The sequence below is a fragment of the Schistocerca gregaria genome, chromosome X (genome assembly GCF_023897955.1).
Source record: "Schistocerca gregaria isolate iqSchGreg1 chromosome X, iqSchGreg1.2, whole genome shotgun sequence".
In the NCBI taxonomy this organism is placed as follows: Eukaryota; Metazoa; Arthropoda; class Insecta; order Orthoptera; family Acrididae; genus Schistocerca; species Schistocerca gregaria.
Window position 1 is genome coordinate 41273938 of NC_064931.1, and position 27363 is coordinate 41301300.

Below are 27363 nucleotides of genomic sequence, written 5' to 3' on the forward strand. Positions count from 1 at the left end.
CTTAAGTTGTGCCACTGAAAACTGGAAGTTCATACTTGCAACTGTAGTATACCACTAGCTGTGGCGACACTTTTGTTGCGTGTGTGAACCTCGTTTGATGTATCACGGCCTGAAATGTAGATTTTTAGCAGCTCACATATTCGGAATAACTTATTTTATGAGTAAGTACTAGGACATTCTGTAAACTAGCTCAAATGGTTTAATACGTGTTTTGTTTGACAGCAATATTTCGTTTCAGATATGTAGTATATTATCTTTGCATAGCATATGAAAAGCGATCATCTATGATTATCAAAGATTATGTGCTGTGTTATTGTCAAGTTATGGAGTGGTGGTGGAAGTTGAATGTGGGGTAGTTTGTTTTTGTTAATTATTGTATCTTCAGATGTCTTGTAAATAACGGGCTGTCGGAAGCCTATATTCAAGCATTATGGTTGAACCGGAACCATTTTTTTCAGCAAATTCTTAAAACCAAATGTGTGTTCAGATGATATATTTTAAGGTATACAAAAAATTCTGTCTAGTTCAGGTGTTCCAGCACATAGAAAGAACATACGCATGTTAGACGACTGAGTCCGTATAATACTCTGCCGATAACATATTTCCGAAGTGCTGAACATACCATTACAGACCTGGGATTTAGGCTTTCATAGGAATAATGGAATTCACATCTGAAAGCGTTGAGAAAGCTGTGACAGTATTTTACACATCTCGCACTTCAGACCAAGCAGAGGCACATCGTTGGTTAACTGAAGCTCAGGCATCTACTACAGCATGGAAATTTGTGTGGGAGCTGTTGGATCCGTCAAAGGCAAGTGGAGGTGTAATATTGATTTTGAGTCATGGTTGGTGTTTAAAAGTTCGTAATTGCAATGTTTTGTGAAATACATATTGTAAACACTTTTCTTTCTACTACCCTTCTTCCGACAGTTTCTTTACTTCCTCGGTATGTATCTCTTGTAATATTACGCAATTACCAAGCTATTGTTGTTTGCAACATTTGAGCTACCCAGAGCAATGAATTTCTGTGGTGACCCCATCTCCAAGGTTAAACTTCGGTAAGGTTCATTAAAAGAAAATAATGCTATTTATGAGAGTACGACACCTCCACACTCCACAAGTTTTCCATTCTATTTCTTTTCATTGCCGTGTTTCAATTTGGTGAATTTATTTTTTCTCCATTACTTCATCTTACACCCATTTTTATTTGATGCTGATATCTGCAGCATCCTTTGCCACACAAACAACTGTTTGTTTATACATAACAAGTGTTAAGCAGACGAGCTACAAATTTTATCTAAATTATATGTAATCCAACTTATTATTCAGATTGTTAATGTTATTTAGCTTGTGTTCCTTTTGATACTTCTCGGCACTTGGTGTTTTAGCTTGTTTTGACAATGGTCAGTATTGTCCTGCTTATTTTGCTTTGTTCTCAAGAATTTTTTTGTTTGTCCATTTACTACTTATAGTTTTCACTTTTGTCTGTATCTATAGAGAATTGTGAAATTTTTTTTTTCCCCAGTCTCTGATCACAATATCAATTGTGTGTCCGGGCATTGTACGTAATTTTCAGATTTTTTTGCTCATTTCTTTCCGTATTGTATGTTGTGTTGTTATATATACCTCAGTGATAACCTTCTTAACTGAGATATGTATATCAGTGTGGTGCTAAACCCAGTAACACTATTTCCAGCAAATCATGGGTGCTTCTGGTATCTTGTACATTCTGGTGTCTTGTATGTTCTTTCATCTTGTAGTATCAATAGTAGCAAACTAGATTTTTCTTTAAAGGCATTTGCTGACTTATTTACAATCAGTTTTGTTTTGTGGAAAAACTTTTTTGTCTTTAACATGTAGGTACGAAGGCAGATAATTTTTTATGTTGTCTATGGGTTATTCTGTTGTTATTTTGGTGGATCCTAGTGTGACAGTTTCAGAATTCAATAGTATCTGGTACATGGATACCTACATGTTCTAATAGTAAATCTGCCCAATAGGTGTAGCACTTCCTAAGTGAAACCATGTCTGATAAATTCAGGTTTGGATACTCAAGGGTTTGTACCCAGTCATTGGTAAAGCACCAATTCCCCAATTTTCAGATACGTACTACTCAGTAATGACGTGCTGTAGAGACCTGAATATTTTTGTCTCTGTAGTATGTAGGGCATTAAGCTGATACAATGTATAAAAAGTAGGATACATCATTCAGATTTTTTATGGAAAGTGTTGAGAAAAAAAGAATGCTTTTTCTGTGCTGTGCTTTAAATTTGTAATTAAAAAAAAGTAACTTTGTATAGGAAAACAGTACAGATCTCATCCTGTGCACTATAACTCTGTAGTCCAAGTCTTGGTTATAAATAACAATGAAAGGTATTTGGCACTGCAATTAACAGTTCATAGCCTACCTTCACTTAAAGATGACTCCATTAGCAAAAAACCTCAAATCTGATGAACTTCAAAGTCCTGTGGGGGTATGTAGACAATTGAATCTAAATCTGATTCTTTGCTGAAATGTTTACATATATGGTAGCAATCTTAGGAGCAAAGAAGAATATCCTAATACATTGTATTCAGTGGCAAAGAATAAAAGTGAAAATGCGTCTTACACACACCACCTACATTCAATACTAGGGCCTATATGGAATTGGTAAATATAAACCATGTGTATTTCTTGAAACACTGTACCTAAAATATTTGTGGTTGACCTTTAGGTTTTTAAATATCTTTCCAGTGTATGGAATTACGTGAGACAGCTTGGGTGAACAAATGTGGAGATTCATTCTTATATAGGAAGAAGAGTCGGACAAGGATGTTGTCTTTCACTGAGTATGGAGAATGGCTGGAAAGATAAGCTTTTAAAGGATGTAGAAACTTCAGGATTTCACAACTCAGCAACACCATCAAGTATGCAGATGACCTGGTAGTGCTTGCCAAAAATCAAAGACACCTGCAACACGTGTTGAATCAGTTGGTGGAAACTGGAAGGAAATATGGCATGGAAATCAACATCAAGAAATCAAAGTGATGTGTATATCAAAACAGGAGAAACCTTTGAGGAAACTGCCAGCAATCGAGATCAGCAGAATGTGATGCATTTCATTTCAAGTACATGAGAAGGGTGGTGTCAAAAGTTACCTTCTGCAAGAAAAGAAACTTGAGCAAGAGTCACCGAGGGCAAAGAAGAGGTAGTGCTAAACAGCAAGTTTAGCTTGATATTAAGAGATAAAACTGGTGAAGTGTTACATCTGAAGCATTACACTTCATGGAGCAGAGACGTGGACCATGAGGAAAGTGGAGGAAAAATACCCGGGAAAGTTTGAAATTCGGTGCTGGAGAAGAATAGAGAAGATCAAGTGGATCGATCAGGTGACAAATGCCAATACACTGCGACAAGTAGGAGAGAAGAAAACTATTCTGAATACAATTCTTCTGAGAAAGGCCAACTGAATCGGACACATACTTCGGCACGAGGGGCTCATGCAGGACGTCATCAAGAGGAAGATGAGATAAACTACAGGATGAAGAAGAAGAAGATTTCAGCATCTGGACGACATGAAAGATGGAAGGAGATAACAGAAGACTGAAGAAAGAAGCTAGGGCCAGAAATTCTCTGTACAATGACATGGAGCTGCCACTAAGAAGAATACTGCATAATAACAATGATAATAATGTGAGACATTAATGATTTTTTTACATATATGCCAGTGTATATAGAAATAAAAATTCTGAAAGGAATAGTTTTGTAAACAAATTCAGATACAAAGAAGGAAATTGTATTTTTAAAACTCTTCCATCTTTCATATAACGTTTTCCTTGACATCTTGCTCAAAAAATGAACTAAAGTAAGAGATACAATCTTTTTGTTGTCAAGTTTATATAAACATGCACTGTGGCTTTGTAATGATGTGACATCCATCTTACATATAACACTGGAGAAGGGAGCCCAAACAGCTTCTTTCTTACTGGGCTGTGGAAGGGAATGTGCCTAGTCATTGGTCAACTTCACCCTATTTGCGGAGATCTACTACTTCGTAATGAGTTGATCTACACATCTCAGTATTATTATGAATCTAGTATGTAGGACACTAATTTGATATAATGTGTAAACAGTAGGATACATGATTCAGATTTCTTATGAAAAATGTTGAAAAACATACTTTTTCTGTGCCATGCTGTAATTTCACAATTTAAAAAAAAATTGTAACTTTGTGCAGGAAAGCAATACAGTCTGCAGCTTGTGTACTACAACTCTTTAGTCCTAGTTTAAAGTATAAATAATAATGAAAAACATTTGACATTGCAGTTAATAGTTCTTATTTTCACGTATAGGTCACTCCTTTGGAAAAAAAACTCAAATTTGTCAAACTTCGAAGTCCAGTGGAGGTATGTAGATAATTGAATCTCAGCTTGATTACTTGCTTAAAAGTTGACACATCTGTTGGCAAATATCCTACCGAACTTTATTCCTTGGCAAAGAATAAAATGATCAGGATTAAGGTACCCTGTTTGAAAGAAGTCAGAATACAGAACAACACAAAAAATGCTTAATAATGCATAGAAAAATAAGGTTAGCTTAGTTCATCAAAATATTATAAAATTGAGTAATACAGTAGAACAACTTCTTGTATGAAAAATTTAGAGAGCTCTGAAGAGATAGATATCCTGTGCCTATGTGAGCACAACATAAACACAGGGTTAGGTAAGTTACATATAAAAGATTACACTCTAGCAGCTTACTCATGCAGAACTATAATCGGAAAAGGAGGAGTTGTTTCATTTTTTAAGCCAGAACGCAAGTTCCAAAACATCGAGAAAAGTAGATTTTGTAGTGATTAGCACAATTAATTTGTGCTTGTGAATTAATACTGATAAATAGTTCAGTTATAATTGTAACTGTATATAGATACCCGCTGCGAAATTTTGAACTATTCTGAGGAATCTGCATTCCCTACTGTGCAGTGCGACAGCAGCAAGCGGTTAATAGTCTGTGGTGACTTCAGTGTATATGTTCTCAGGGATTATGATAGGAAAAATGAACTGGAAACCTTATTTGGATCCGAAAATTTTTTTCTCAGTAATTATCTTTCCCAAACAGGTGGATAAAGACAGTTGGATCCTGACTGATAATGTTTCCTCTAGTGAAGCTCAGTGCAAGAAAGACGTTTCACCAAATAACAATGTCCAATCTGATTATGATGCACAGTTAGGATGAATAACACAGTGCCTACGAACAACTTAAATTAGAAAGAACACACAGAAAAGTTGTAGGGAAGGCAAAGTGAAGGCTGTGTTTTATTTTCAAAACACATAGAAGATGCACAAGGGCTACTAAAGAGATGCCTACACTATGTGTGTCTGTCTTCTTTTGGAGTATTGCCCTGTGGGATCCTTACCAAATAAGTTGTTGAGTACATAATGAAAGTTCAAAGAAGGGCATCATGTTTTCTGTTATCAAGAAATAGCGGTGCATGTCATGGAGATCATACTGGATGGACATCATTAAAACAAACGTGTTTTTCGTTATGTTGGGATCATATTGCAAAATTTGAATCACCAACTTCGTCCTCCGAATGCAAAAATATTTTGTTGACGCCAACCTACATAGAGAGAAATGATCATTATAATAGGAGGAGGGAAATCGGAGCTCGCACAGAAAGATATAGGTGTTCTTTTTTTCCGTGCACCGTTAGAGAGTGGAATAATAGAGAATACTTGTGAAGACAGTTTGATGAACCCTCTGCTAGGCACTTAAGTGTGACGCAGAGTAACTATACAGATGTAGGTACAGTATGGATACTACTCCTCAGTGGGACCCAATTAGAATAATTGGCGACTCCAGGACAAATGGTTTTAAGATTACTTTACGAGATATGACCTTGGAGGTAATTTATGATTAACCAAATACTAACATAAAATTTAATCTATGCAATGATAAATTCATATCATCATTTTAAAATAGCTGTCTGTATAAGCTAATTAGACAGGATGTTAAACATCCATGTAAAAAGCCATGGATTACTAGAGGAATCAAAGTACCTTATGAAAGGAAAACGGAAATGTATCTGCCACCAATAAGAAGTAGAGATCTTGCAGCACTAGCATGCTTCAAAAACTACTCAAAATTACTTAGAAAGGTTATTAATAAATCAAGGAACATACACAATGTTAGAAATCTAATTACAACAGGCTTAAGGCTATATGGAATGTAATGAAGTGAGAGACAGGACAACTAGCCACAGAACAGGATATCATCACTATTGAGCTGAATGGAAAGACTGTAAATGATGAGTCACAGGTAGTAAATATATTTAATAATCTTTTCTTAAATCTAGTAAAATTCAAGAGGAAAATCACAGCAATATGTTGAAGAAGTAACTTTCATAAAATTAAGTCATATGGCTGTATCAGAAATTAAGAAAATTATACATTCTCTCAAAAATAAAAGCTCATCTGATTTTATGGTGTTTCCAACAGAGTACTAAAGATTTGTTTCTATGCAAAAAGTCCAGTCTTATCTGAGGTATGTAATGCACCACTAACTCAAAGCAGTTTTCCAGAGACTGAAATATGCCATTGTTAATCCCCTCTTTAAGAGAGATGATTAGAGACATGTCAATAACTGCTGACCTGTTTTGCTACTGACATCATTTTCCAAAATTTGTGAGAAGATGATATATTCTGGGATAGTAGCTCACCTTAACTAGAATAATAGCCTCAGCAAATTACACTTTTGGTTTCAAAAGTGTTGCTCTACTGAGAGTACCATTGTACATGTTCACTCACTAGATCGTACAAGCATTAAATATTAAAGTATTGCTGGTTGGTATTTTATGCAACATATCTAAGCAATTTTGACTATGTGAATCACAGTATACTCCTAGATAAATTAACATTTTATGGGATTGATGGTATAGCCAGTTAATGGATAATGTCATATTGAACCAAAAGAATGTAGAAAGTTGTACTCACTAATTGAACATATATAAATGGGGAACTTAATTCTGACTGGGGAGAAATCACTATGGGGTTCCCCAAGGCTCACTCGATAAGGTCCACTGATGTTTCTCATATATGTAAGCAATCTCCCATCTAATATACAACTGTTAGAGTTAGTTTTTTTTACAGGTGACACCAGTAATGTATTCAATCCAAGCACACATACTGAAACAGAAGAAATGGTTAATAAAGTTCTGAAAAGTAACATTGATTGGTTTCTGCGACTGGTCTCGTGCTTAATTTTAAAAAGATACGACAAATTCACTTCCACGCATCTAGAGGTACTACAACGATGATAAATGTTACACATGGTGAGGAGATAATAAATAGGGTGGAAACTTCAAAATTCTTAGTTCAGCCACAGTTTTACTTAGAATCTTAGCAAATATTGGGGAGAGACAAATCGTTTAGTAGTGCCATGTGGATTAATGTTCTGGGGCACTCATCCGTAATAAAGAATGTCTTCATTGCTCAAAAACATATTGCAGGAATAGTAGGTGATGCTCACCCATGATCACCTTGTAGACATATTGTTAACGAGTTAGGCATTCTGACTACGGCATCACAGTAGACTTATTTGCTCCTGGAGTTTGTTGTAAATAATACACTGTATTTCAAAAGGAACAGTGATGTACATAATCACAATAGCAGAAGGAAAAAATGACATTCATTACTCCACATTAAGGTTGTCTTAAGCACAGGAAGCCATGCACAGTGTGGCAACAAAAATCTTTGATCACTTACTCAGTGATATAAAATGTCTGACAGACAGAAAAAAAAATTGAAAATGAACAGAGAAAGTTTCTCCTTGACAACTCCTGATGTTCTTTAGAACAATTTATATTGTAGTAATGTCTAAAAGATGGTGGGTAGGAATTACCAACTCACATCTGTGTATTAAGAAAACATTGAAATGTTCAGCATGTAACAATATTTACAAATTAATTGGCAATTTGAATGTAAAAGGACTCATTGCACATGATTGCTATTTATAGTGCAAAATTATCTGTGGAACATGATACTAACTAACTTACTTTCACTGTTGAATGTTTTTTAGTCTTAAGAGTTACAGGAGGCAGCTTGGGTGAACAAATCTGGTGATATATCTTTGCTCTGTTACTGTAAATTAAAGAGACAGCTTCAGTAACATAAAAGAAAAGATGGAAGCAATAATGAGAGACAAATAATTTTTGATGTATATAGTGGTGTTTATAGAAATAAAACAAAAAAATGCAAGTAGCAGTTTCAGAAACAAATTCAAATACAAAGAAAGAAACTGTATTTTCAAACTCTTGTATCTTGTATATAACACTGTTTTCCTTGACATCTTAAAAAAAAAAAAATATGTTCACTTAAATGTAAGAGATACAACCTTTTCAAAGGACTAACTGTCAAGTTAACACCTATGTGCTGTGACTTTGTAATGGTGGGACATCTGCCTTACATATAACATTTTAGAAGAGACCCAAACAGCATCTTTTCTACTGGGCCATGGAAGGAATTGTGATTCAGCAGAAGATATGCAGTTAATCTCAACATCCTTAAATACATGTGGTAATTGGAAAATGTGCCCTGAGTACCAGCTTTCATCATATTTGAAAGACACTTACTGCCCACTTGCAGTGGTTCCAACAGAGCATTTTCGCAAGCCGCAATAGTAACAGTGGCCCCATTTGCATCTGTTGAAAGTCTGTTCACTAGAAAGGTGCTAACGGTGATGACCAGAAAAGCATGCTGTAATCGTGCTCTTCTGTTCTGAAAAACTTTCATACTGTTTGACTGCCTGTGAAGAAACAAAGAACATCTTAATGCCCTATATTATGTGTACAACTCTTTGACGTTAACTAAAATAAGTCTTTTCTGCAAGTGATCCTTCCTGCACAAAGTCTTGAAAAATTATCATTTTCATAAAGCACCATTATGGCTTGTTTCACAGTTTCAGGTTAATGTCTTTTGACCACTCCTGCATTCTGGAGAAGCAGTTACACCACTACTGTCTTTAACTTTTCTTGCTATATGTACCATGTGCTCTTTGACACCAAAAGTAGCTGCTACTCCGACCGTGCTCCACAAAGGGGGAGCAAGGGTTAAAACGTAATCAGTTCAATGCAAATTGAACTTAGACATTTTTGAGTGAGGAGCTCCAGTACAACAGGAAAATGTTTTACTCTGTTTATGTGGAACCCCACAAAATACACGGTATTTATATCGGCATTTATATGTTCTTTGTTTCGTCGCAGTGGATCAAATCATAGGAAGATTTCTTCAAAAGCAGGTACAGTGAGGACAGTTGCAGGAACATGGTCTTACTGTGTACTTCTAGTCACTACTCTAATACATTTCTGATGAAGAGACTTTCAAGAGATGCAAGTGGGACCACTTGCTATGGCAGCTCATGGAAAAGCCTTGTTGGAACAGCTTCAAGTGGAACAGTATGTGGCTTTTAAATACAATCAAAGCTGGTACATAGGACACATTTCCTAGTTATCATGTGAATTTAAAGATGCTGAAATTAACTACGTTTCCTGCTGAGTCACAATTCCTTCCATAGCTCAGTAGGGAATACTCTGTTTGGGACCCCTTCTCCAGTGGGTGCCACATCAATACAAAACCACAGTGCATGTTTCGTATCTCTTACCTTAGTTAATTTTTTGATCAAGATATCAAGGAAAACAATGTTATATGCAAGATGGAAGAGTTTTAAAAATACAGTTTCCTTCTTTGTATTTGAATTTGTTTATGAAACTATTCCTTTCATATTTTTTATCTCTATATACATTGGCATATATGTAAAAAAAAAAAAATCATTAATGTCTCTCATTATTATATGTGTCCGATCCAGTTGGCCTTTTTCTGAAGAATTATATTCAGAATAGTTTTCTTCTCTCTTACTGGTCTCAGTACATAGTCATTTGTCACCTGATCTGTCCACTTGATCTTCTCTATTCTTTTCCAGTACCACATTTCAAACCTTCCCAGGTATTTTTTCTCCATTTTCCTCATGGTCCATGTGTCTCAGTATACTGAAATCCTTCAGATGTAGCACTTCACCAGTTTCTTCTTTAATATCAAGCTCAACTTGCTGTTGAGCAGAGACCTTTGCCATGGTGACTCTTGCTCAAGTTTCGTTTCTTGCAGAGGGTAACTTTTGTCAGCAATCTTCCCATGTACTTGAAATGAAATGCATCACATTCTGCTGATCTCGATTGCTGGCAGTTATCCTCAAAGGTTTCTCCTGTTTTGATATTCACATCACTTTGATTTCTTGATGTTGATTTCATTGTCTTATCAGTTTCCACCAACTGATTCAACATGTGTTGCAGCTGTCTTTAATTTTCGGCAAGCACCACCAGGTCATCTGCATACTTGATGGTGATGCTGAGTCATCGTCCTACCCTGAAGTTTCCACATCTTTTCAAAGCTTATCTTGCCAGCCATTCTCCATACACGTTGAAGAGACTCAGTGATAGACAACATCCTTCTGACTCCTCTTCCTATATAAGGATATATCTCTACATTTGTTCACCCAAGCTGTCTCATGTAATTCTATACACTGGAAAGTGATTTGACAGTGAAATACAGCAATATACATTAAGCAAAATGGTCATTAACTGTTATCAGCTCTCATCGGTTTACAGTTCTGACCTAAAGGTCAACCACAAATATTTTAGGAACAGTGTTTCAAGAAATACTCATGGTTTATATTTACCAGTTCCATATAGTATTGAATGTGGGTGGTGTGTGTAAGAGACATTTTCATTTTATTCTTTGCCACTGGATAAAATGTGTTAGGATATTCTTCTTTGCTCCGAAGGTTGCTACCAGATATGTAAACATTTCAGCAAAAAATCAGATTGAAATTCAATTCTCTACGTACCCTCACATGACTTTGAAGTTCTGCCATTTTTTGCCAATGGAGTCATCTTTACATGAAGGTAAGAACTATTAATTGCAGTGCCAAATGCCTTTCATTGTTATTTATACTTAAGACTAGGACTAAAGAGTTATAGTGCACAAGCTAAGGTCTGTACAATTTTCCTATACAAAGCTATGTTTAAAAAAAAAAAAAAAAAAAAATCTGGAATTTAAAGCATGGCATGGAAAAAGAATTTTTCTCAACATTTTTCATAAAAAATCTGAATCATGTATCCTACTTTTATACATTGTATCAGTTTAGTGCCCTACATGCTAGACGCGTAAAAGTATTCAGGTCTGTAGGTCAACTCTCAAAAATAGAGAATTTGACAAATAACTTTGCCCACACCCTTGAATCTTCAAACCTGACTTTATCAAAAGTGGTCTGAGTTAGGCCAGTGCTATTTGGCAATTACACTGTTGAAACATGCAGGTATTTATGTACCAAATATTACTAAATTCTGAAGTGGTTATCTTATAAGCCCCTGTGAGATTACACACAACAATCCAGATAGATAAGGAATGGTCGGATAAATATATTCTGTACTAAATGCCTCAAAGGGAAGGGATTGATTATGGGATGCACTGAGCTGTGGAAAAGAGCATCTAATTATGACTGTTTTGTAATTCTTTTTGCCTTTGTCCTTGCATGATGGAGGAACCAGTTACCTATTTTTTCTTTTACTGTTATGGTGCAAAGCACAGACACTATGTGCCAGATATGAGTATTTTGCTATGCAGGTTGGTACAAGTACAGCTCTTGTAATGAGATGGTGTCAGCTTCAAATCCTATTTGAGTCATCATGAGTTGGCTTTCCATAACTTAACCTCCTGGATCAACCTCCTTTGGAACACCTGGCCCACTTGTGAATTAGAATGGAATGAGTTGCCATGTTATCTCAATTTTGAGTTGAATATATTTTGCAAAAGATGACAGGATATTAATGATGATGGTGTATTTGCATACAGTATTCAAATGGAATGTACCAGGCAACATAAAATTGAGTTAGCATTGAAATATGAGTCAAAGGAGTACATTTGGAATATTGGGAGCAAAGACATTTCACAAGTCTGTCACCAAACATGAATTAACTAAAGTCTTGTATGAATCAGAACTGAAGTTCTAAGAAATTGTGAATTCTTTAGTGAATGTGGTTGTGACAGGTGACTTGACAATAAAAAAAAATTCCAGGCCTACAAAACACAGTTAATTAGTTACATGTTCCTGAGATTGTTTGAACAATTATATCGAATGATATACAACAAATCAGTGTACAGGATATGTATATAAGGTTAGTGTTAACATAAATGAACACATTATTTTTTAGTCCTATGCCATGCAACTATGCTTAAAAACTAGTGGTATTTTTTTTTAAATGCTACCAATTTTTAAATGAAATTCATACATGGAACAGGAGTAGTTCACAAGAAATACTTGCTGTCCATGCTTTACAGATCTACGTACCATACCAAATGGAAAGGCTTTTCCGTAATTGCCAATGGGCAATGAGGCCCATGGGATTTGGGCCAATGATTGCCTTTTTAGAGATAGATATGGCTGGTCTGGAAGCTTTACACCAAGGTTGGAGCAGATCACCACCTTGACTAACTCTGCCAGTTGCCTGTACGAACTGAAGATGCCTTCAGAACCCAAGTGAGAGGCATTATTGGTGCCAATGAGTGTCATAACTTCACTGCACTCTGTACACTCAATAGCCACTGGCCGTGCCTCCTCTACATCTCGGTTGAGGTCCCCCAGCAGACATACCGATTGCACATTGACTTTGTTTCTGGTCGTGGATGCTGTTTCCTTAATTTACCACATAACACATGTAACATTGGAGTTCCAAATAACTAGTAAACCACTTCACCTCCTCCCTAACTGTGTGTCATTCAGTTGGCATTATGATACTGTGTTTTACCATGGGCTACTTGGTCTACCTTTTCTCCACTCTGGATATGAGAGCATCTAAGAATTGGCTCACAGTGGCTAACAGCGACGTTGTTCCTCGCTTGGGCCAGATCTTATTGGCAGTTTGATAGCTTTTCCCAGTGTGTTGTCTACAGTGGTAATGGAGTATGATTCTTAGTCAATGGCAATGAACTACCCATCCTGGAATTGTTTTTCTTCTCTTCTTCCACAAATTCCTTCAGGGATGGGTTGTGGCTGCTCATGACACATAGTGGTCCAAAGTTCCCCTTGACTTCCTGCAGTGCTTATCATCATCTTTGGTATGTATATTTCTTTTGTGAGCCTGAGTAGCTTTTTGCAGTCGACAAAAACTTAACAGTTTAACAGTGCGTCTAGTTTGGTGACTGAAACTCGCCTTATTGATAACTGTGGGTAACAAAGTTCTCAGTGGCAAACAACTCCCCAGAGCAATCTTTGTTCTGTGTACGTGTTGGATTGGCTTCTTCAGCCTGGAGCTCTTTTCTTTCACACTTATGAAGGCTTGTGATGCCTGCAAGAAGTTCCACCCAATAATAGCATTATAGTTACATTCTGTTAAAATGATAAATTCAGAGGGCTGTGTCCTGTCATAGTTTTTCTTGCAACACGTTCCCACCAGCTGGACGTATTTCCCATTTGTGACCTTCAGCACAACTGCTTTTGCATTGTGGAAGATAGTCGTCTTTATTTGTGTTGTGTACATAGTTCCGCGTATTCAGCGCATACACAATTTTCCCACTAGAGTGCGCCCCGCTAAGCAAAACAGCGCAGACGCAGCACTTGTCCGTCTCCGCACTACGAGATGGTGCTGTCTTAGAGACAGACCAAATTCTACTTCCGCTGATCCGCGTATTAATATGTAACGCAGCCAATGACATTGCTGCTAACGTAGAACCTTTTCTCCTCGCGGATCACACTTGCGCGGTGATACCTGAATGCTCGAGGTATTATAACGAGTGTACAGACCTCCGATTAGTCAGTCTGAATTAGTCTGTAGTCAAGTTTCAGTCTGCGCCTAATAAGATTATCATATTCCTGTACATAGCCATGAAGATAAATGTATAGACACTTTGTAAAGTATCAGAGATATGTGAGAATAAGATTAACGTACCAAGACCAAAGGAACTTCAGATTGCCAATTGTAGATAGCATCCAGAGTCAAGTTAAGTAAGGTTTATGATTGTTATTATTTTAATAAATGTGTGTGAAAATTAATCAAGTTCTGTTTAAAGTTGGTCACTGTCAATCTGCTACTCTAAGCGTGCAAGTGGCATTTCTATCGTCTGACCTAACAACAGAAGATAAACACGAGACAGTAAGACCACGAGACATATTGCTGACACTCGCCTACTTCGTTAGAGTGACAAGTCAAATAATCTGATGGTGTGTGTACCGAAGGTCTTACAGTACGCAGCCCACAATTTGGTAATGGTAAACATTTGACATTCACAACTGTCAGCACGCTCTTTCTTTGGAAATTGAATTATTACATTCTTCTTGAAATCTGAAGTATTTTGCTTGTCTGACATATCTCACATACCAGATGGAAGAGTTTTGTCATGGGTGGCTCTCCCAAGGCTGACAGAATGTTGTCTACTTCTGGGGCCTTGTTTCAACTTGGATCTTTCAGTGCTGCTCGGTCAAATTGTTCTTGCTGTATCATACCTCCCATTTCATCTTCATCTGCATCTTCTTCCCTTTCTGTCCTTCAAGTTTTCTCATGTATAGACCTTTCCACATTTCAAATTTCCCTTGCCTACGTATACTGGTTTTCCATCTGGGCTCGTGATATGCGTACAGCTGCTTCTCTGTTTTCCAAAGGCCACTTTCGTTTTCCTGTAGGTGGTATCTATCTTTCCCCTAGTGAAATATGCTTCTAAATCCTTACATTTGTCCTCTAGTCAGTCCTGCTTAGCCATTTTCCTGTCAGATATTTTATCCTTTCACTACTGAGTGATCTAAACATTTCTCCTAGGCTTTGTCTTTTTACCTATTTGCTCCTTTACTACCTTCAGTATTCCGTTTCTCAAAGCTACCCATTCTTCTTGTACTGTGAAATCCTTTCCCCTGTTGTAGTCAATCACTGCCTAATGCTCCCTCTAAAACTTTCAACTACCTCTGGCTCTTTCAACTTATCCATGCCCCAGTTCCTTAATTTCCCACCTTTTTACAATTTATTCAGTTTTAAGCTACAGTTCATAACCAATAAATTGTGGTCAGAGTTCACATCTGCCCCTGGAAATGCCTTACTGTTTAAAATCTAGTTCCAAAACCTCTGTCTTACTGTTTTATAATCAATCTGAACCCTTCTGGTGTCTCCAGCTTTGCTACAGGTCCTTCTTTCACGATTCTTAAATGAAGTAATAGCCACGATTAAATTGTGCTCTGTGCAAAGTTCTGCCAGGTGACTTCCTCTTTCATTCCTTTCCCCCAATCCTTGTTTGCCTATTTTTTTCCCACTTCTCTTCTGTTTCCTAGCATCAATTTCCTGTCCCCTACAACTATTAAACTTTTATCTTCATTAAGGCTACAAGGTGCTTTTCCAGCTCAATATTATGTACAAATCAACATCTATTTCTTTCAGGTAATGTTTATAATGTATATGTTTTACAGATTTTTTGTTGGTATCAGGTATTGCAGCACACTTTCTAAACAAATTAGAAGTGTTTTGAATATTTTTGAACCTGTTCAGGCTTATTAAAAAAATTACAAAGAAATTGATGCAATTTTTTTTTCGTAATGCTTCCTCAAATTGAGGTGCCATTTAATCCAATTCTATAAATTTGAAGGAGACCAAATTTTTACCAGATATGCATTACATGATGGCCAAGGCACTAGACCTACTTAATTCCGCCTATTATGTATACTACAAGGATAAAAAATATCACGTCTTTCATCTTAATTTTTATAATTTTTTCCCTTACAAAATGTTATTTTTTCTATAATTTAGTTGATTCTGCAATAAAGCTTAGGTCTTCTACATAAGTATGGACTATTGCAAGTTACAGAAAAAAATTAGAGCAATGCTTTATAAACTTTAGGCGATATTTGTACCTGAATTATGAAAAACACAACTTGCGGGAAATTGCGAATGAAGCTTCCTCAATCTAGCACCCATCCTATTTTGCACATGTCCACAACACTCAAGTTTTGTGACCAAGGTATCACCATAAACATTGAACCCATTAATTTTATTGGAGGCTTTAGAGTCCCCATCACCTAGGTACTTTGTATATCTAATGTCATAAACGGGCACCGACCTCTGTGAAATAGTTTTAGAGCTCCATCACACTTCATACCTCCACTGTAACCATCATAATTCTTAGAACACTGATGTTCAATATGTCCTTCAGTGTTACCATGGCAGGTGTGGCAGTACTTAGATAAGCACTCAACATCAACAACTTTTCCATTCTCCAGAGAAGTAGCACTTATAACACCATTCAAGCAACGATGTCCTCGATGTTGCCATATCCCATCTAGTGCAACAGCAATGTCCCTGGTTTATTTACAGTTTCTTCTACTGCACATTTAATGGATGCTTTAGACGCAACTGTCAAGGCACCTAAAAGTATTTTTATGTACTTTCTGAACCTACTGGTAGGAGGAGGAAGGTCCGTTAAACCATAAAATGTTTGAGCAGCTATTTTTCCTTTTCCTGTTGCACAGATTGCATTCACTAACTTCAAATTCACATCATATGAATTATGCACAATGTTCAAAGTCATTTTTGAGGTAGATTTGTTGCAGGATCTACACTGAACAACCAATTTTGATGCCAAACCCTTCCTGCTACTTTGTTTCCTACACCATCACATTGTTTACATTTTGCCACTTCCTTTGTCAATGAAGATAAGCTGCCCACATCAACAACAACTAATCCACTACAAACAGTGTCATTGTTAACACACAAATTTGAATCGCCATGTGGGGGTATGTTCCCTGAAGAACTGGTACGTAGGCTACTTTCAACAGTGTGGCTTGCTTTGTTTGTGAACTGGTTACCACAGAATTTCATTTTATTTAATTTCTTGCTGCATGGCATAGTTCATATTTATTGCACACTAAAGGATATGTTATTCCACAAATATATGTAGGTTTTGGGCAACAAACATTCAGTAACACGTGAACAAACTGCTTCAGCAAAACAAAAGTAAATACTAGCAAAGATACCAACATATACAATGTATCATATGTATAATCACTGGAAACAGATAGTTCACAGTTCTTTTCGAAATAATACTGGTTTCTGTAACAGAAATAAAGGGGGTGTGGTGGCATACATAACTGTAACTTTAAAATTTGGTATATATAGGTCATTTTTCATTTGAAACCCTATAATGTATATATCAATGTAATCAGGAAAGACTATTGAATTTAATAAAGCCAGAAAGAATTTTGATTTTTCCACCATTTTTAAGTACCCTGTATCCTTAACTATCTCAATAATTTCTTTTATCTTATCATACATTTCTACAGTCTCATCATCATCTGTGGAGCTAATTGGCATATTAACCAGTACTACTATGATGGGTGTGGGTGTAGTGTATGTCTTGACTATGATGATAGGTTCTCTATGCTGTTCATAGTATCTTACTCACATTCCTGTTATCTTATTCATTATTAGAACTACTTCTGCATTGCCCCTCTTTGATTTTGTATTTATAACTCTGTACTCACGTGACGAGAAGTCCTGCTCCTCCTGCTACCAAACTTCGTTAATTCTCCCTGTATCTAACTTCAACCTATCCGTTTCCCTTTTTAAATTTTCTAATGTACCTGCTCCTCTGGATGGTGACGTGCTTCTGAGTAGTCCCCACCCGGAAATCCGAATGGGTGACAATTTTACCTTCGAGATATTTTACCCAACAGGATGCCGTCATCATTAACTCATAGAGTGGAGCTGCATGCTCTTAGGGAAAAGATTACAGCTGTAGTTTCCATTTTCTTTGAGCTGCTTACAGTACTACCACAGCAAGGCCAGTTTGGTTGATGTTTTGACGCCAGATCAGTCAGTCACCCACATTGCTCCCTCAGCTACTAAAAATGCTGGTGCTCTCCTTCAGGTACTACATGTTTGTCTGGTTTCTCAACAGATACCCCTCCGTTGTGGTTGCACCTACGGTATGAAGATTTGTATCACTGAGGCACTCAAGCCACCCCACTAGAAGCTATGTCCATGGTTCATGGGGGGACAAGTTCCTTATTATGAAGAAAAAAAAATACTGTGGAAATTACTCATATTAAATGAGTAAACATTACACTTACTCTATCCATTATATTAGGTGATGAATAATATACAAAGTAATTTAGTTCTTTAGAAATATTTTCAGAATAAATGACTAACTTTTTCACTTTGCCTTTGCTTTCAAAAAATCGTGATTGTTGTTTTTAAGACATTTAATTTTCATTTTACAGCTAACGGAAGTGCAGTTTTTTGGTGCTATTACATTGCATTCGAAGATAGTGAAGTGGTGGCATGAAATTCCTATTGATCAGTATACTCCTCTGAGGAACCAGATTTTAGGTTCCATTGCCTCTCATTGCAGTGGTCCAAAAATAGTTCTCAGTAAGCTGTGTGCAGCTGTAAGTGTTAAAAATATTGTGTTACTAGTGTTTCTTTTCATTTATGCAGCATCTTTATTTAAGTACAGTGTTATAGAAATTCATTAATGTAGTTACTTGTTACAGCTCTCTGCTTACATTATTAATGTTACGCCTGAGCATTGGCCCAATCCCATCAATGAACTTATACAGACATTTCTGACTCCTTCCACAACTGTCCCAGCCGAACGAACAGCTTGGATTCTGATGGAAATTCTTACCATGCTACCAGATGAAGTACGTCAGCAGGAATATTTAATTATGTGGATTTCAAGATTATTTTTGCATGATGCACTGGATAAGTATCTTGCATTTTACATTGTATATACTACCTATGTTTCATTTTTTTTCTATATTTCTCTAGATTTTTGGTACCTTTGAGTACTGGACTAGTTCTTACTTTATTCGTCCCAGTTAGAGGGAGAGAGTGGTAGGGGCTAACTACTTAAATCAATAAAGTGATGCATGTAGTAAAACAGATGTGATGTTATTAGCTGATAGGTAAAACAGTAATACTCATTAACACTTGTATACACTGATTATGCAACTCCACGAACATGGGAGTAAAATGAATCCTGAATTGTGATAAGAGTCAGCATGTTGATCATTTCAGTTATTAATAACGTGGCATTTAGATTCATTCACAGCAACAAACTGTATTAAGAATATTTAAAATGCTCCTTGATGTTTTGAATATACGTTTAACATTAGAATAGGAAAATTTGTAATGGTGTGATCTTGCTACTCAGTAATTTTTCGTGGAATTTAATAATCACTTTTGTCTTAGTGCAGCTACATTTCTCATTTAGATTCTTTAAAAAAAAGTTAAATAATAAGAGCTCACCTCAACACTGCAATTTTAAAGTTAGAATTTGGGAACTAGGTTTAAGGAGGAGAGTGTAACATTTCATTTGAAGACCATTAATTAAGTTTTCTTGGTGAGGTATGAGATCACTTTATAATACATATTTTGTCTTTGTATACAGAGAAACTGAATTTTGTTGTGCTCTTTTGCAGCTGAATAATTCTCGTATTGGTGCCCAACAGAAAGGAGCTGTACTGGCATGTCTTCGCGATAGTGTTCATAGAGGTTTGTTCATTTGGCTATCAGTACTGTGTTCAGGTATTATCTTTGCTGTGAAATAATAGCCACATATCAGGGCACACCCTCCATAGATAAGTCATAATTACCTTGCCCCCCCCCCCCCTTTTTTTAAGGAATATGTTGATGAATAGATTAGCCTCTGTGTGTGTGTGTGTGTGTGTGTGTGTGTGTGTGTGTGTGTCTCATCACCAGTGTTTGCACATGATTACTGGACAGAACTTGAGTATTCTTGTAGCTTACTGTAAAGTGGGTAAATTTATGTATAGTTTTATTGTACTTAGAATGTGTGGGACTGACTCATTCATTTCTTTTATCAATTTATACTGTTGTACAATAGTTACATTCCACCTGTATTGTGCGAGAAAATATTTTGGGGAATGTTATCAGTTTTTTCATGACTCCTCCGATAGTTTGTAAATTTTGTTGTTTATAGTACCTGGTGGTTATAATTAAACTTTCCAAAATTTAACACATAGTAACATGGAAACTAATTACCATTCGAGTACCAAACTTTTGTAGCATTAATGTCCAGAGTATGAGGTGGATGATTTCTATGCGTCACAGCACCATCATCCAGCTCCAACTATGACTACCAGGTGCCGTGGTCAGTCATCGTGATTCATAGTCTCACACACCTGACCAGTTGCAGTGCACTTGTTGATGTGCCAACATGAGCTTGGACAAAAGGAGTAGGGCATCATTGGTGAAGCTCTATGATCAAAACAACAGTAATGCTGCAACTGCACTTCGAAAATATAGCTGGCTGAAAGAATTATGGAAGGGTCCTCTTTCTCCACCGGCTGTGCGGACCATGATGAAGATGTTTGAATCAACTGGAAAATTGGGGGTCACTCCAGGAAGAGGCCAACAACCGATTGCACCAAAGGTGGTTGGTGAAATCACTGCTTCTATGCCCGACAATTCTGTGCGCAATTCATGATCATCAGGTAATGTACATGCTGTGTTACGACTGTTGAACATTCTGTGGTCCACTGTAAGGAAGGTGCTTCGAACCATTTTCAAATGGTACCTGTACAAGATCCATATCGTACAGCAGCTTGCACCATAGTACGCACGACGTGGTGTTGACTTTGCTCTCCGCTTTCTCTCAAGGATTGAAGTTGATGAGGGCTGGCTCTGAACCATCCTATGGACAGACAAAGCTCATTTTTCTCTGTTGGAGGAGGTTAACATACAGAATTGCCGAGTGTGGGGATCTTCACCTCCAGTCATTGTGCATGAAGTGCCTCTGTATGGTGAATGTGTCACCGTATGGTGTGGCTTCACGGCTGTATTAATCATTGGCCTATTCTTTTTGAACAAATTAGCACTCAAGGACCAAAGACGTGCAGTGTGACTGGCCAGCATTACTGCGATATGTTTTGCCAGCATGTCATACCCGTCCTGCAGGAGAGAGATGCATTGAACTCAACAGTTTTTATGTAAGATGGGGCCCACTGCAAATCGCTCGTGAAGTTCAGCTGCTTCTCCGAAACACATTTGGAAACGATCGAATTATCAGCCAATCGTTTCCAAATGCTTGGTTGGTTCATTCACCTGATCTCACTCCCTGTGATTTCTGGTTGTGGGGCTACCTGAAGGACAGCTTTTACCAAGGGTACATTCACATGTGCTGATCTAAAGTGCACCATTACCAAGAGAGGAAGCCAGCATACCTAAGGACATGCTTTGTTCTGCTGTGCAGAAAGCAACCCTGTGCTTTGTGTCTTCAGGACACTGATGTGTGCCATATTGAACCCCTTTTGTACCACTATGTAATGGTATGATGTACTTTAGTAGCACATTAAAAGTGTTTCAATTGGGTTGATTCTGCACGATTTCTCTTCCCCATGTCCTTGACATTAATGCTACCAAGTTTGGTCCTCGTACTGGAATTAGTTTCCATGTTAAAACATGTTAAATAGGGAAAGTTTAATTATAACCAGCAGGTATTTATGCAAGTATACAGATTCAAGTGCATCTGGTCACCAGTAATGAGAGAATTAAACCTACTGTCGGAATCCTTGTTAAGCAGTGTAGCATATAAAACAGATTAGTTGAGACAATAAATTCATTTGATAGTGAAAAATCGTGACTGGAATGCAAACAGTATTGTCAACCAATGGAACTTGAACTCTTCACCAGAAGTCAGAAATATTCTTCAGGATATGTGGCTGCATTGCCAATCTGTAAAATTCTCTGACATATCAGCCACTGATGCAAGGGTGTTTTGCTGACTCACTCATCACATACCCTGAAGAATTTTATTGATTGTGAGAATGCCTGTGGAAGCCTGTGCTTACATCTTCATCAGATGAGGTATGATTAATGTGCTTGCACGGCATGCAAGATGAATATTTGAGTCACAGGACCCCAGATGTGAGATGTAACACCTGGACTGTGTGCTGAGGAGCAATTGAAACTCTGCCAGTTGCACAAGAAGTGTCACGAAGCGTATCACTCAGTGAATTGACACATTAGAAGAAAAAATTCTGATACAGCCTTTCTGCCATATGTTTCCAGGGTGATCAACCGAATTGTCTGTATAAGGCGCAAACACTGTGTAAGGATTATTTACAAACTGGCCAAGAAGGTCAAGGAGTGTCTCAACTTGTCAAAGGACAGAAGGGAGCACTTACAATGTCGGAGATGCACTGTATGCTGTGTACATTTGGGAAAAGTCTGTGTTAGAATGACTGGACAATCCATTACTGTCCATAAATGGTACTGCAAGCTGGGACAGGTGGAGAATTGTCCATGGCGGAAGAGCTATCATGTCCCCTTGTTCAGGAAAAGTCATAGAAATTCATTTGAAAGAAGAAAGTCTAGTACCTTCCGCCGCGGAAGTCAAACACGCGGCAGAACAAATGGACGTGGTCAGCCCATAGAGGCCTTCGCCTCCGCGGCGGCTATTCCGTGCAGCGAGGGCGCCACCGCTAAGCCACGTGCAGACAGGGGCCAATAGCCGCTCCCTCCGGTATATAGGGACCCGCTCTGCCCTAGTCCAGCCAGTCTGGTACTCACTCTGGATTTCGTGTCTATCTCGGCAGTACTGTGTTCTGGTTGTTGCTCGTTGTTGACATTTGCCTGGCTCTGGTTCCGAGTGGATTTACGTTTCCGAGTGGATTTATGTTTGGTGTTTGGTGTTGTGGTTTCCACAAGCCTCCGTTGTTTCCCTCTTCCTTGTTGTGTCGCTCATAGTCGGTCATGGTCGGTTGTTGTCAGTTGTCTGTCGTCCGACTCATCCTGTGTTTACCCAGTGGTGCATGCTCCACCGCCGCTGGCTTCCCCGCCTGGCGGCTCCGATCCGCTGCCCAAGGCGTTCCCACTGTTGGTTGTGGTTACTACAGACAGCCTCAGTGTTAATGGATCGTGGATTCCTGTGCTGCAGTGATCAACTATTGCAAGTATTAAGGGGAGAACTACAGTGGTAATGAGCAGGGAAGAGACCTCAGATGTTGGAGTGAAAAGTACATAGGACCTCCGGCCATGGGCGTGACTCCAGTTCACTACTAGCAATGAAGGGTGAACGTATGACAATGCTGGCCACTTGTGTTGGAAAAACCTCAGGAAACTGTTAGATTAGATTGATTAGATTAGATTAGATCAGATCATATCAGGTCAGTACTTGTTCCATAGATCATGAATACAACACTTCGCAATGATGTGGAATGTGTCAGGTTAATAAAAGGTGTATATATAAGATATTACATTACACAAAATATTACATGACCCCTTTTTTGTGGGGTTTGTGAAAATTACCCACTTACTATATCCAAAACTTTGTCTAATGAGTAGAAGGAGTTTGCCATTAAGAAATTCTTTTAATTTCTTATTAAATGCTATATGGCTATCTGTCAGACTTTTGATGCTATTAGGGGAGTGACCAAAGACTTTTGTGGCAGCATAATTTACCCCCTTCTGAGCCAAAGTTAGATTTAACCTTGTGTAGTGAAGATCATCCTTTCTCCTAGTGTTTTAGCCATGTACTTTTGAATTCGTTCATACTGTTTATAACAAATTTCATAAGTGAATATATATAGTATGAGGCTACAGTGAAGACCTCTAGCTCTTTAAATAAGTGTCTGCAGGATGATCTTGGATGAGCTCCAGAAATTATTCTGATTACACGCTTTTGTGCAATGAACACTCTTTTACTCAATGGTGAGTTACCCCAGAATATGATGCCATACGAAAGCAGAGAATGAAAATAGGCGTGGTAAGCTAATTTACGGAGATGTATATCGCCAAATTTTGCAATGACCCTATCAGCATAAGTAGCTGAACTCAAATGTTTCAGCAGATCTTCAGTGTTTTTTTTCCAGTTCAACCCCTCATCAATGCATACACCTAGAAATTTTGAATATTCTACCTTTGCTACCGATTTCTGATCGAAGTCTATATTTATTAATGGTGTCATTCCATTTACTGTGTGGAACTGTATGTACTTTGAAACTTCCTGGCAGATTAAAACTGTGTGCTCGACCGAGACTCGAACTCGGGACCTTTGCCTTTCGCGGGCAAGTGCTTTACTAACTGAGCTACCGAAGCACGACTCACGCCCGGTACTCACAGCTTTACTTCTGCCAGTATCCGTCTCCTACCTTCCAAACTTTACAGAAGCTCTCCTGCGAACCTGCAGAACTAGCACTCCTGAAGGTTCGCAGGAGAGCTTCTGTAAAGTTTGGAAGGTAGGAGACGGATACTGGCAGAAGTAAAGCTGTGAGTACTGGGCGTGAGTCGTGCTTCGGTAGCTCAGATGGTAGAGCACTTGCCCGTGAAAGGCAAAGGTCCCGAGTTTGAGTCTCGGTCGGGCACACAGTTTTAATCTGCCAAGAAGTTTCATATCAGCGCACACTCCGCTGCAGAGTGAAAATCTCATTCTGTATGTACTTTGTTTTGTCAAAGTTTAATGAGAGCCCATTTGCAGAGAACCACTTAATGATTTTCTGAAAAAAATTGTTTACAACTTCCCCAGTTAATTCTTGTCTGTTGCATGTGCTAGCTATACTTGTATCATTGGCAAAAAGCACCAGCTTTGTATCTTCGTGAATATAGAATGGCAAGTCATTAATATATATTAAGAACAGCAGAGGACGCAAGACCAAAACTTGCGGCACCCCATTCTTGATTGTTCCCCAGCCTGAGAAATCACCAGTTTTTTGCATATTATGTGAACTGCTTATTTCAACTCTCTGCACTCTTCCAGTTAGGTATGATTTAAACCATTTGAACGCTGTCCCATTCATACCACAGTACTTGAGCTTATCTGGAAATATTCCATGATTTACACAATCAAAAGCCTTTGAGAGATCACAATAAATCCCAACACGTGACTTCTGGTTACTCAGAGCATTTAATATTTCATTAGTGAAAGTATATTTAGCATTTTTCATTGAAAAACCTTTGTGGAAACCAAACTGACATTTTGTTAAAACTTTATTTTTGCAAAGGTGTGAAGCTACTATACAATACATTACTTTTTCAAGAATTTTGGATAATGCAGTCAGAAGAGAGATTGGACGGTAGTTGTTTACATGACATATCCCCATTTTTATGCAGTGGTTGTTTAACAGTGGCATACTTCAGTCTATCTGGGAAAATACCGTGCTTCACAGAGCTATTACATATGTGACTTTTGTGAGAATCTACTTTTTTCTTTAATCCACAAATATTTTGGTTAAATATGGTAACATTATTATTTACTTTCCTGATGTGAGAATCTTGTGAGTTTTGGTCCTCTTTAGCACCTGCCTGCCTGAACTTCTCATTGGACACTGATATTAGTCCAAAAATCTCTTGGGAACAAGCTTTTATTATCCTGCTGGAAATGCCATCAATTCCATGTGAGCTTTTAATATTGAGAGAGTTTATTATCTTCCTAATTTCAGAAGGAGAGGTGAGTGGAAATGGTGTGGGTAAGACCTCTTCCATTAACTGCCTTGCTTCTTCTAATGAACATTAAGATCCTATTTTCTCTAAAACATTTAAAAAATGATTATTCAAAATGTTTTCAACTTCTGGCTTGTTGCTTTGATGGTAATGCTGTCGTCCTGTACTCTTTGTTGCCCTGTTTCCCTTGTAATAATAATCCAAATTGTTTTGATTTTGTTATCAGAGGTATTATTCTCAGACATGATGCACATGCTTCTGGACTTTTTAATAACCTTTCTTAATGTAGCACAGTAGTTTTTATAATATTTGGCTTTTTCAGGGTCATTACTCTTTCTTGTTGTTAGATACAGTTCCCTTTTGTGGTTACAAGATATTTTTATTCCTTTAGTAAGCAAAATTTTTTTGCATGGTTTCTTATAATTAGATTTAACTACTTTCTTGGGGAAACAGTTTTCAAATTCTCTTACAAGTGTATCATGAAATAAGTTATATTTTAAATTAGCATCGGGTTCCTTGTACACCTCATCCCAGTATAACTGCTGAAGATTTTCCCTGAAATTTCTAATTGTTGATTCATTAATTGAATGCACAACTTTGGAGGGTAGTTTTGAATTACTGTATGGAGCTATGTTATATAATGTAACTAGCTGAGCACCATGATCAAAAAGGCCATTCTCAACAGGATAAGAATTTATGTTTTTACACATATCTTGGTCTATAAAAGTGTCATCTATCAATGTGCTGCTGTCCTTTACTACCCGAGTAGGAAAATTGATGACAGATGTCAGATTGAAAGATCCGAGCAAGACTTCCATGCCATTCTTCCTATTACACTCTTTCAGTGAATCATTATTGAAGTCCCCACAAATAATAATTTTCTTTCCCCTGTCTGACAGATAGCACAACAAGGCATCCAAGTTTTCCAGGAATAAATGAAAGTTTCCTGAAGGGGACCCATATACTGTTACAGTTATAAAAGAGCCCTCCTTCAGTTTAAGTTGACAGGCACATGCGTCTATATGTTGCTCTAGACAAAACTTTTTTGTATGTAAGCTTTTTACACAGTGATATCTTTTGACATACATGGCAACTACTCCTCTCACCTTATTCTCTCTACTCATATATGCAGCTAGTTCATAACCACTGGTGTTTACCTTTTCCATATCACACACAATGTGATGCTTAGACAGGCATAGTATATCTATTACATTATTAGATTCAATGTCATCTAAATAAACCAGGAGCTCACTTTAATCTTCAATCCCAGAATATTTTTGTGAAAAATGGTAACATTATTTTTTACTTTACTGTTGTGAGAATCTACTTTTTTCTTTAATCCACCAATATTTTGGTTAAATATGGTAACATTAGTATTTACTTTCCTGATATGAGAATCTTGTGAGTTTTAGACCTCTTTAGCACCTGCCTGCCTGAACTTCTCATTGGACGCTGATATTAGTCTAAAAAAGAGGTACATCCATGAGTACTAGTGTCCCCCATTATGGATTTTGCTAACAACCCTGCCAGTTTACCCTTCCCTTTCCTATTGAGGTTTAGGCCATGCCTTGTGAAATCCCCCCTATCAATAGCCTCTACAGGAACCGATCCAATGTCTGACAGACTGGTCGCCCTATGCAACTGATCCAACTCTATATTTATCCTCCTGACAGAGCGGTTCAACTGGGGCTGATCATGTCGCACGAAAGCAGGCACCACTACAACATTGGTATTGGTCGTTAAAACGAACATTGGGTGAAGATTCTTAGGCTGAAGCAAACAGGCAGTGCATCGTCAGTGTGATATTGTAACTTTAACATCAGCAATCGTACTCATGATTCTTTCTTCCAGTTCTTTCAGAATCCAATTACATCAGTCATCAGTGTAAGATTTGTAT

At 37.6% G+C, this 27363-nt stretch overlaps 1 protein-coding gene across 4 annotated transcripts in view; it reads left to right on the forward strand.

The window, feature by feature from the left end:
* The first annotated feature begins 290 nt into the window (after positions 1-290).
* The window catches only part of LOC126297609 (importin-13), a 182395-nt gene continuing 155322 nt past the window's right edge, over positions 291-27363 (forward strand). For 2 of the 4 annotated variants that reach the window (XR_007552550.1, XM_049988611.1), the window contains exons 1-4: positions 291-811; positions 18284-18451; positions 18557-18706; positions 19487-19559. Coding sequence is in view for 2 of the 4 variants with exons in the window: in XM_049988611.1 (XP_049844568.1) it covers positions 659-811; positions 18284-18451; positions 18557-18706; positions 19487-19559 (544 nt within the window). In the remaining 2 variants the exon portion in view is untranslated. Of the gene's footprint in view, positions 812-9831; positions 10935-18283; positions 18452-18556; positions 18707-19486; positions 19560-27363 lie in introns of those variants that run through there. The other 2 variants (XR_007552551.1, XM_049988612.1) reach the window with 2 other exon arrangements.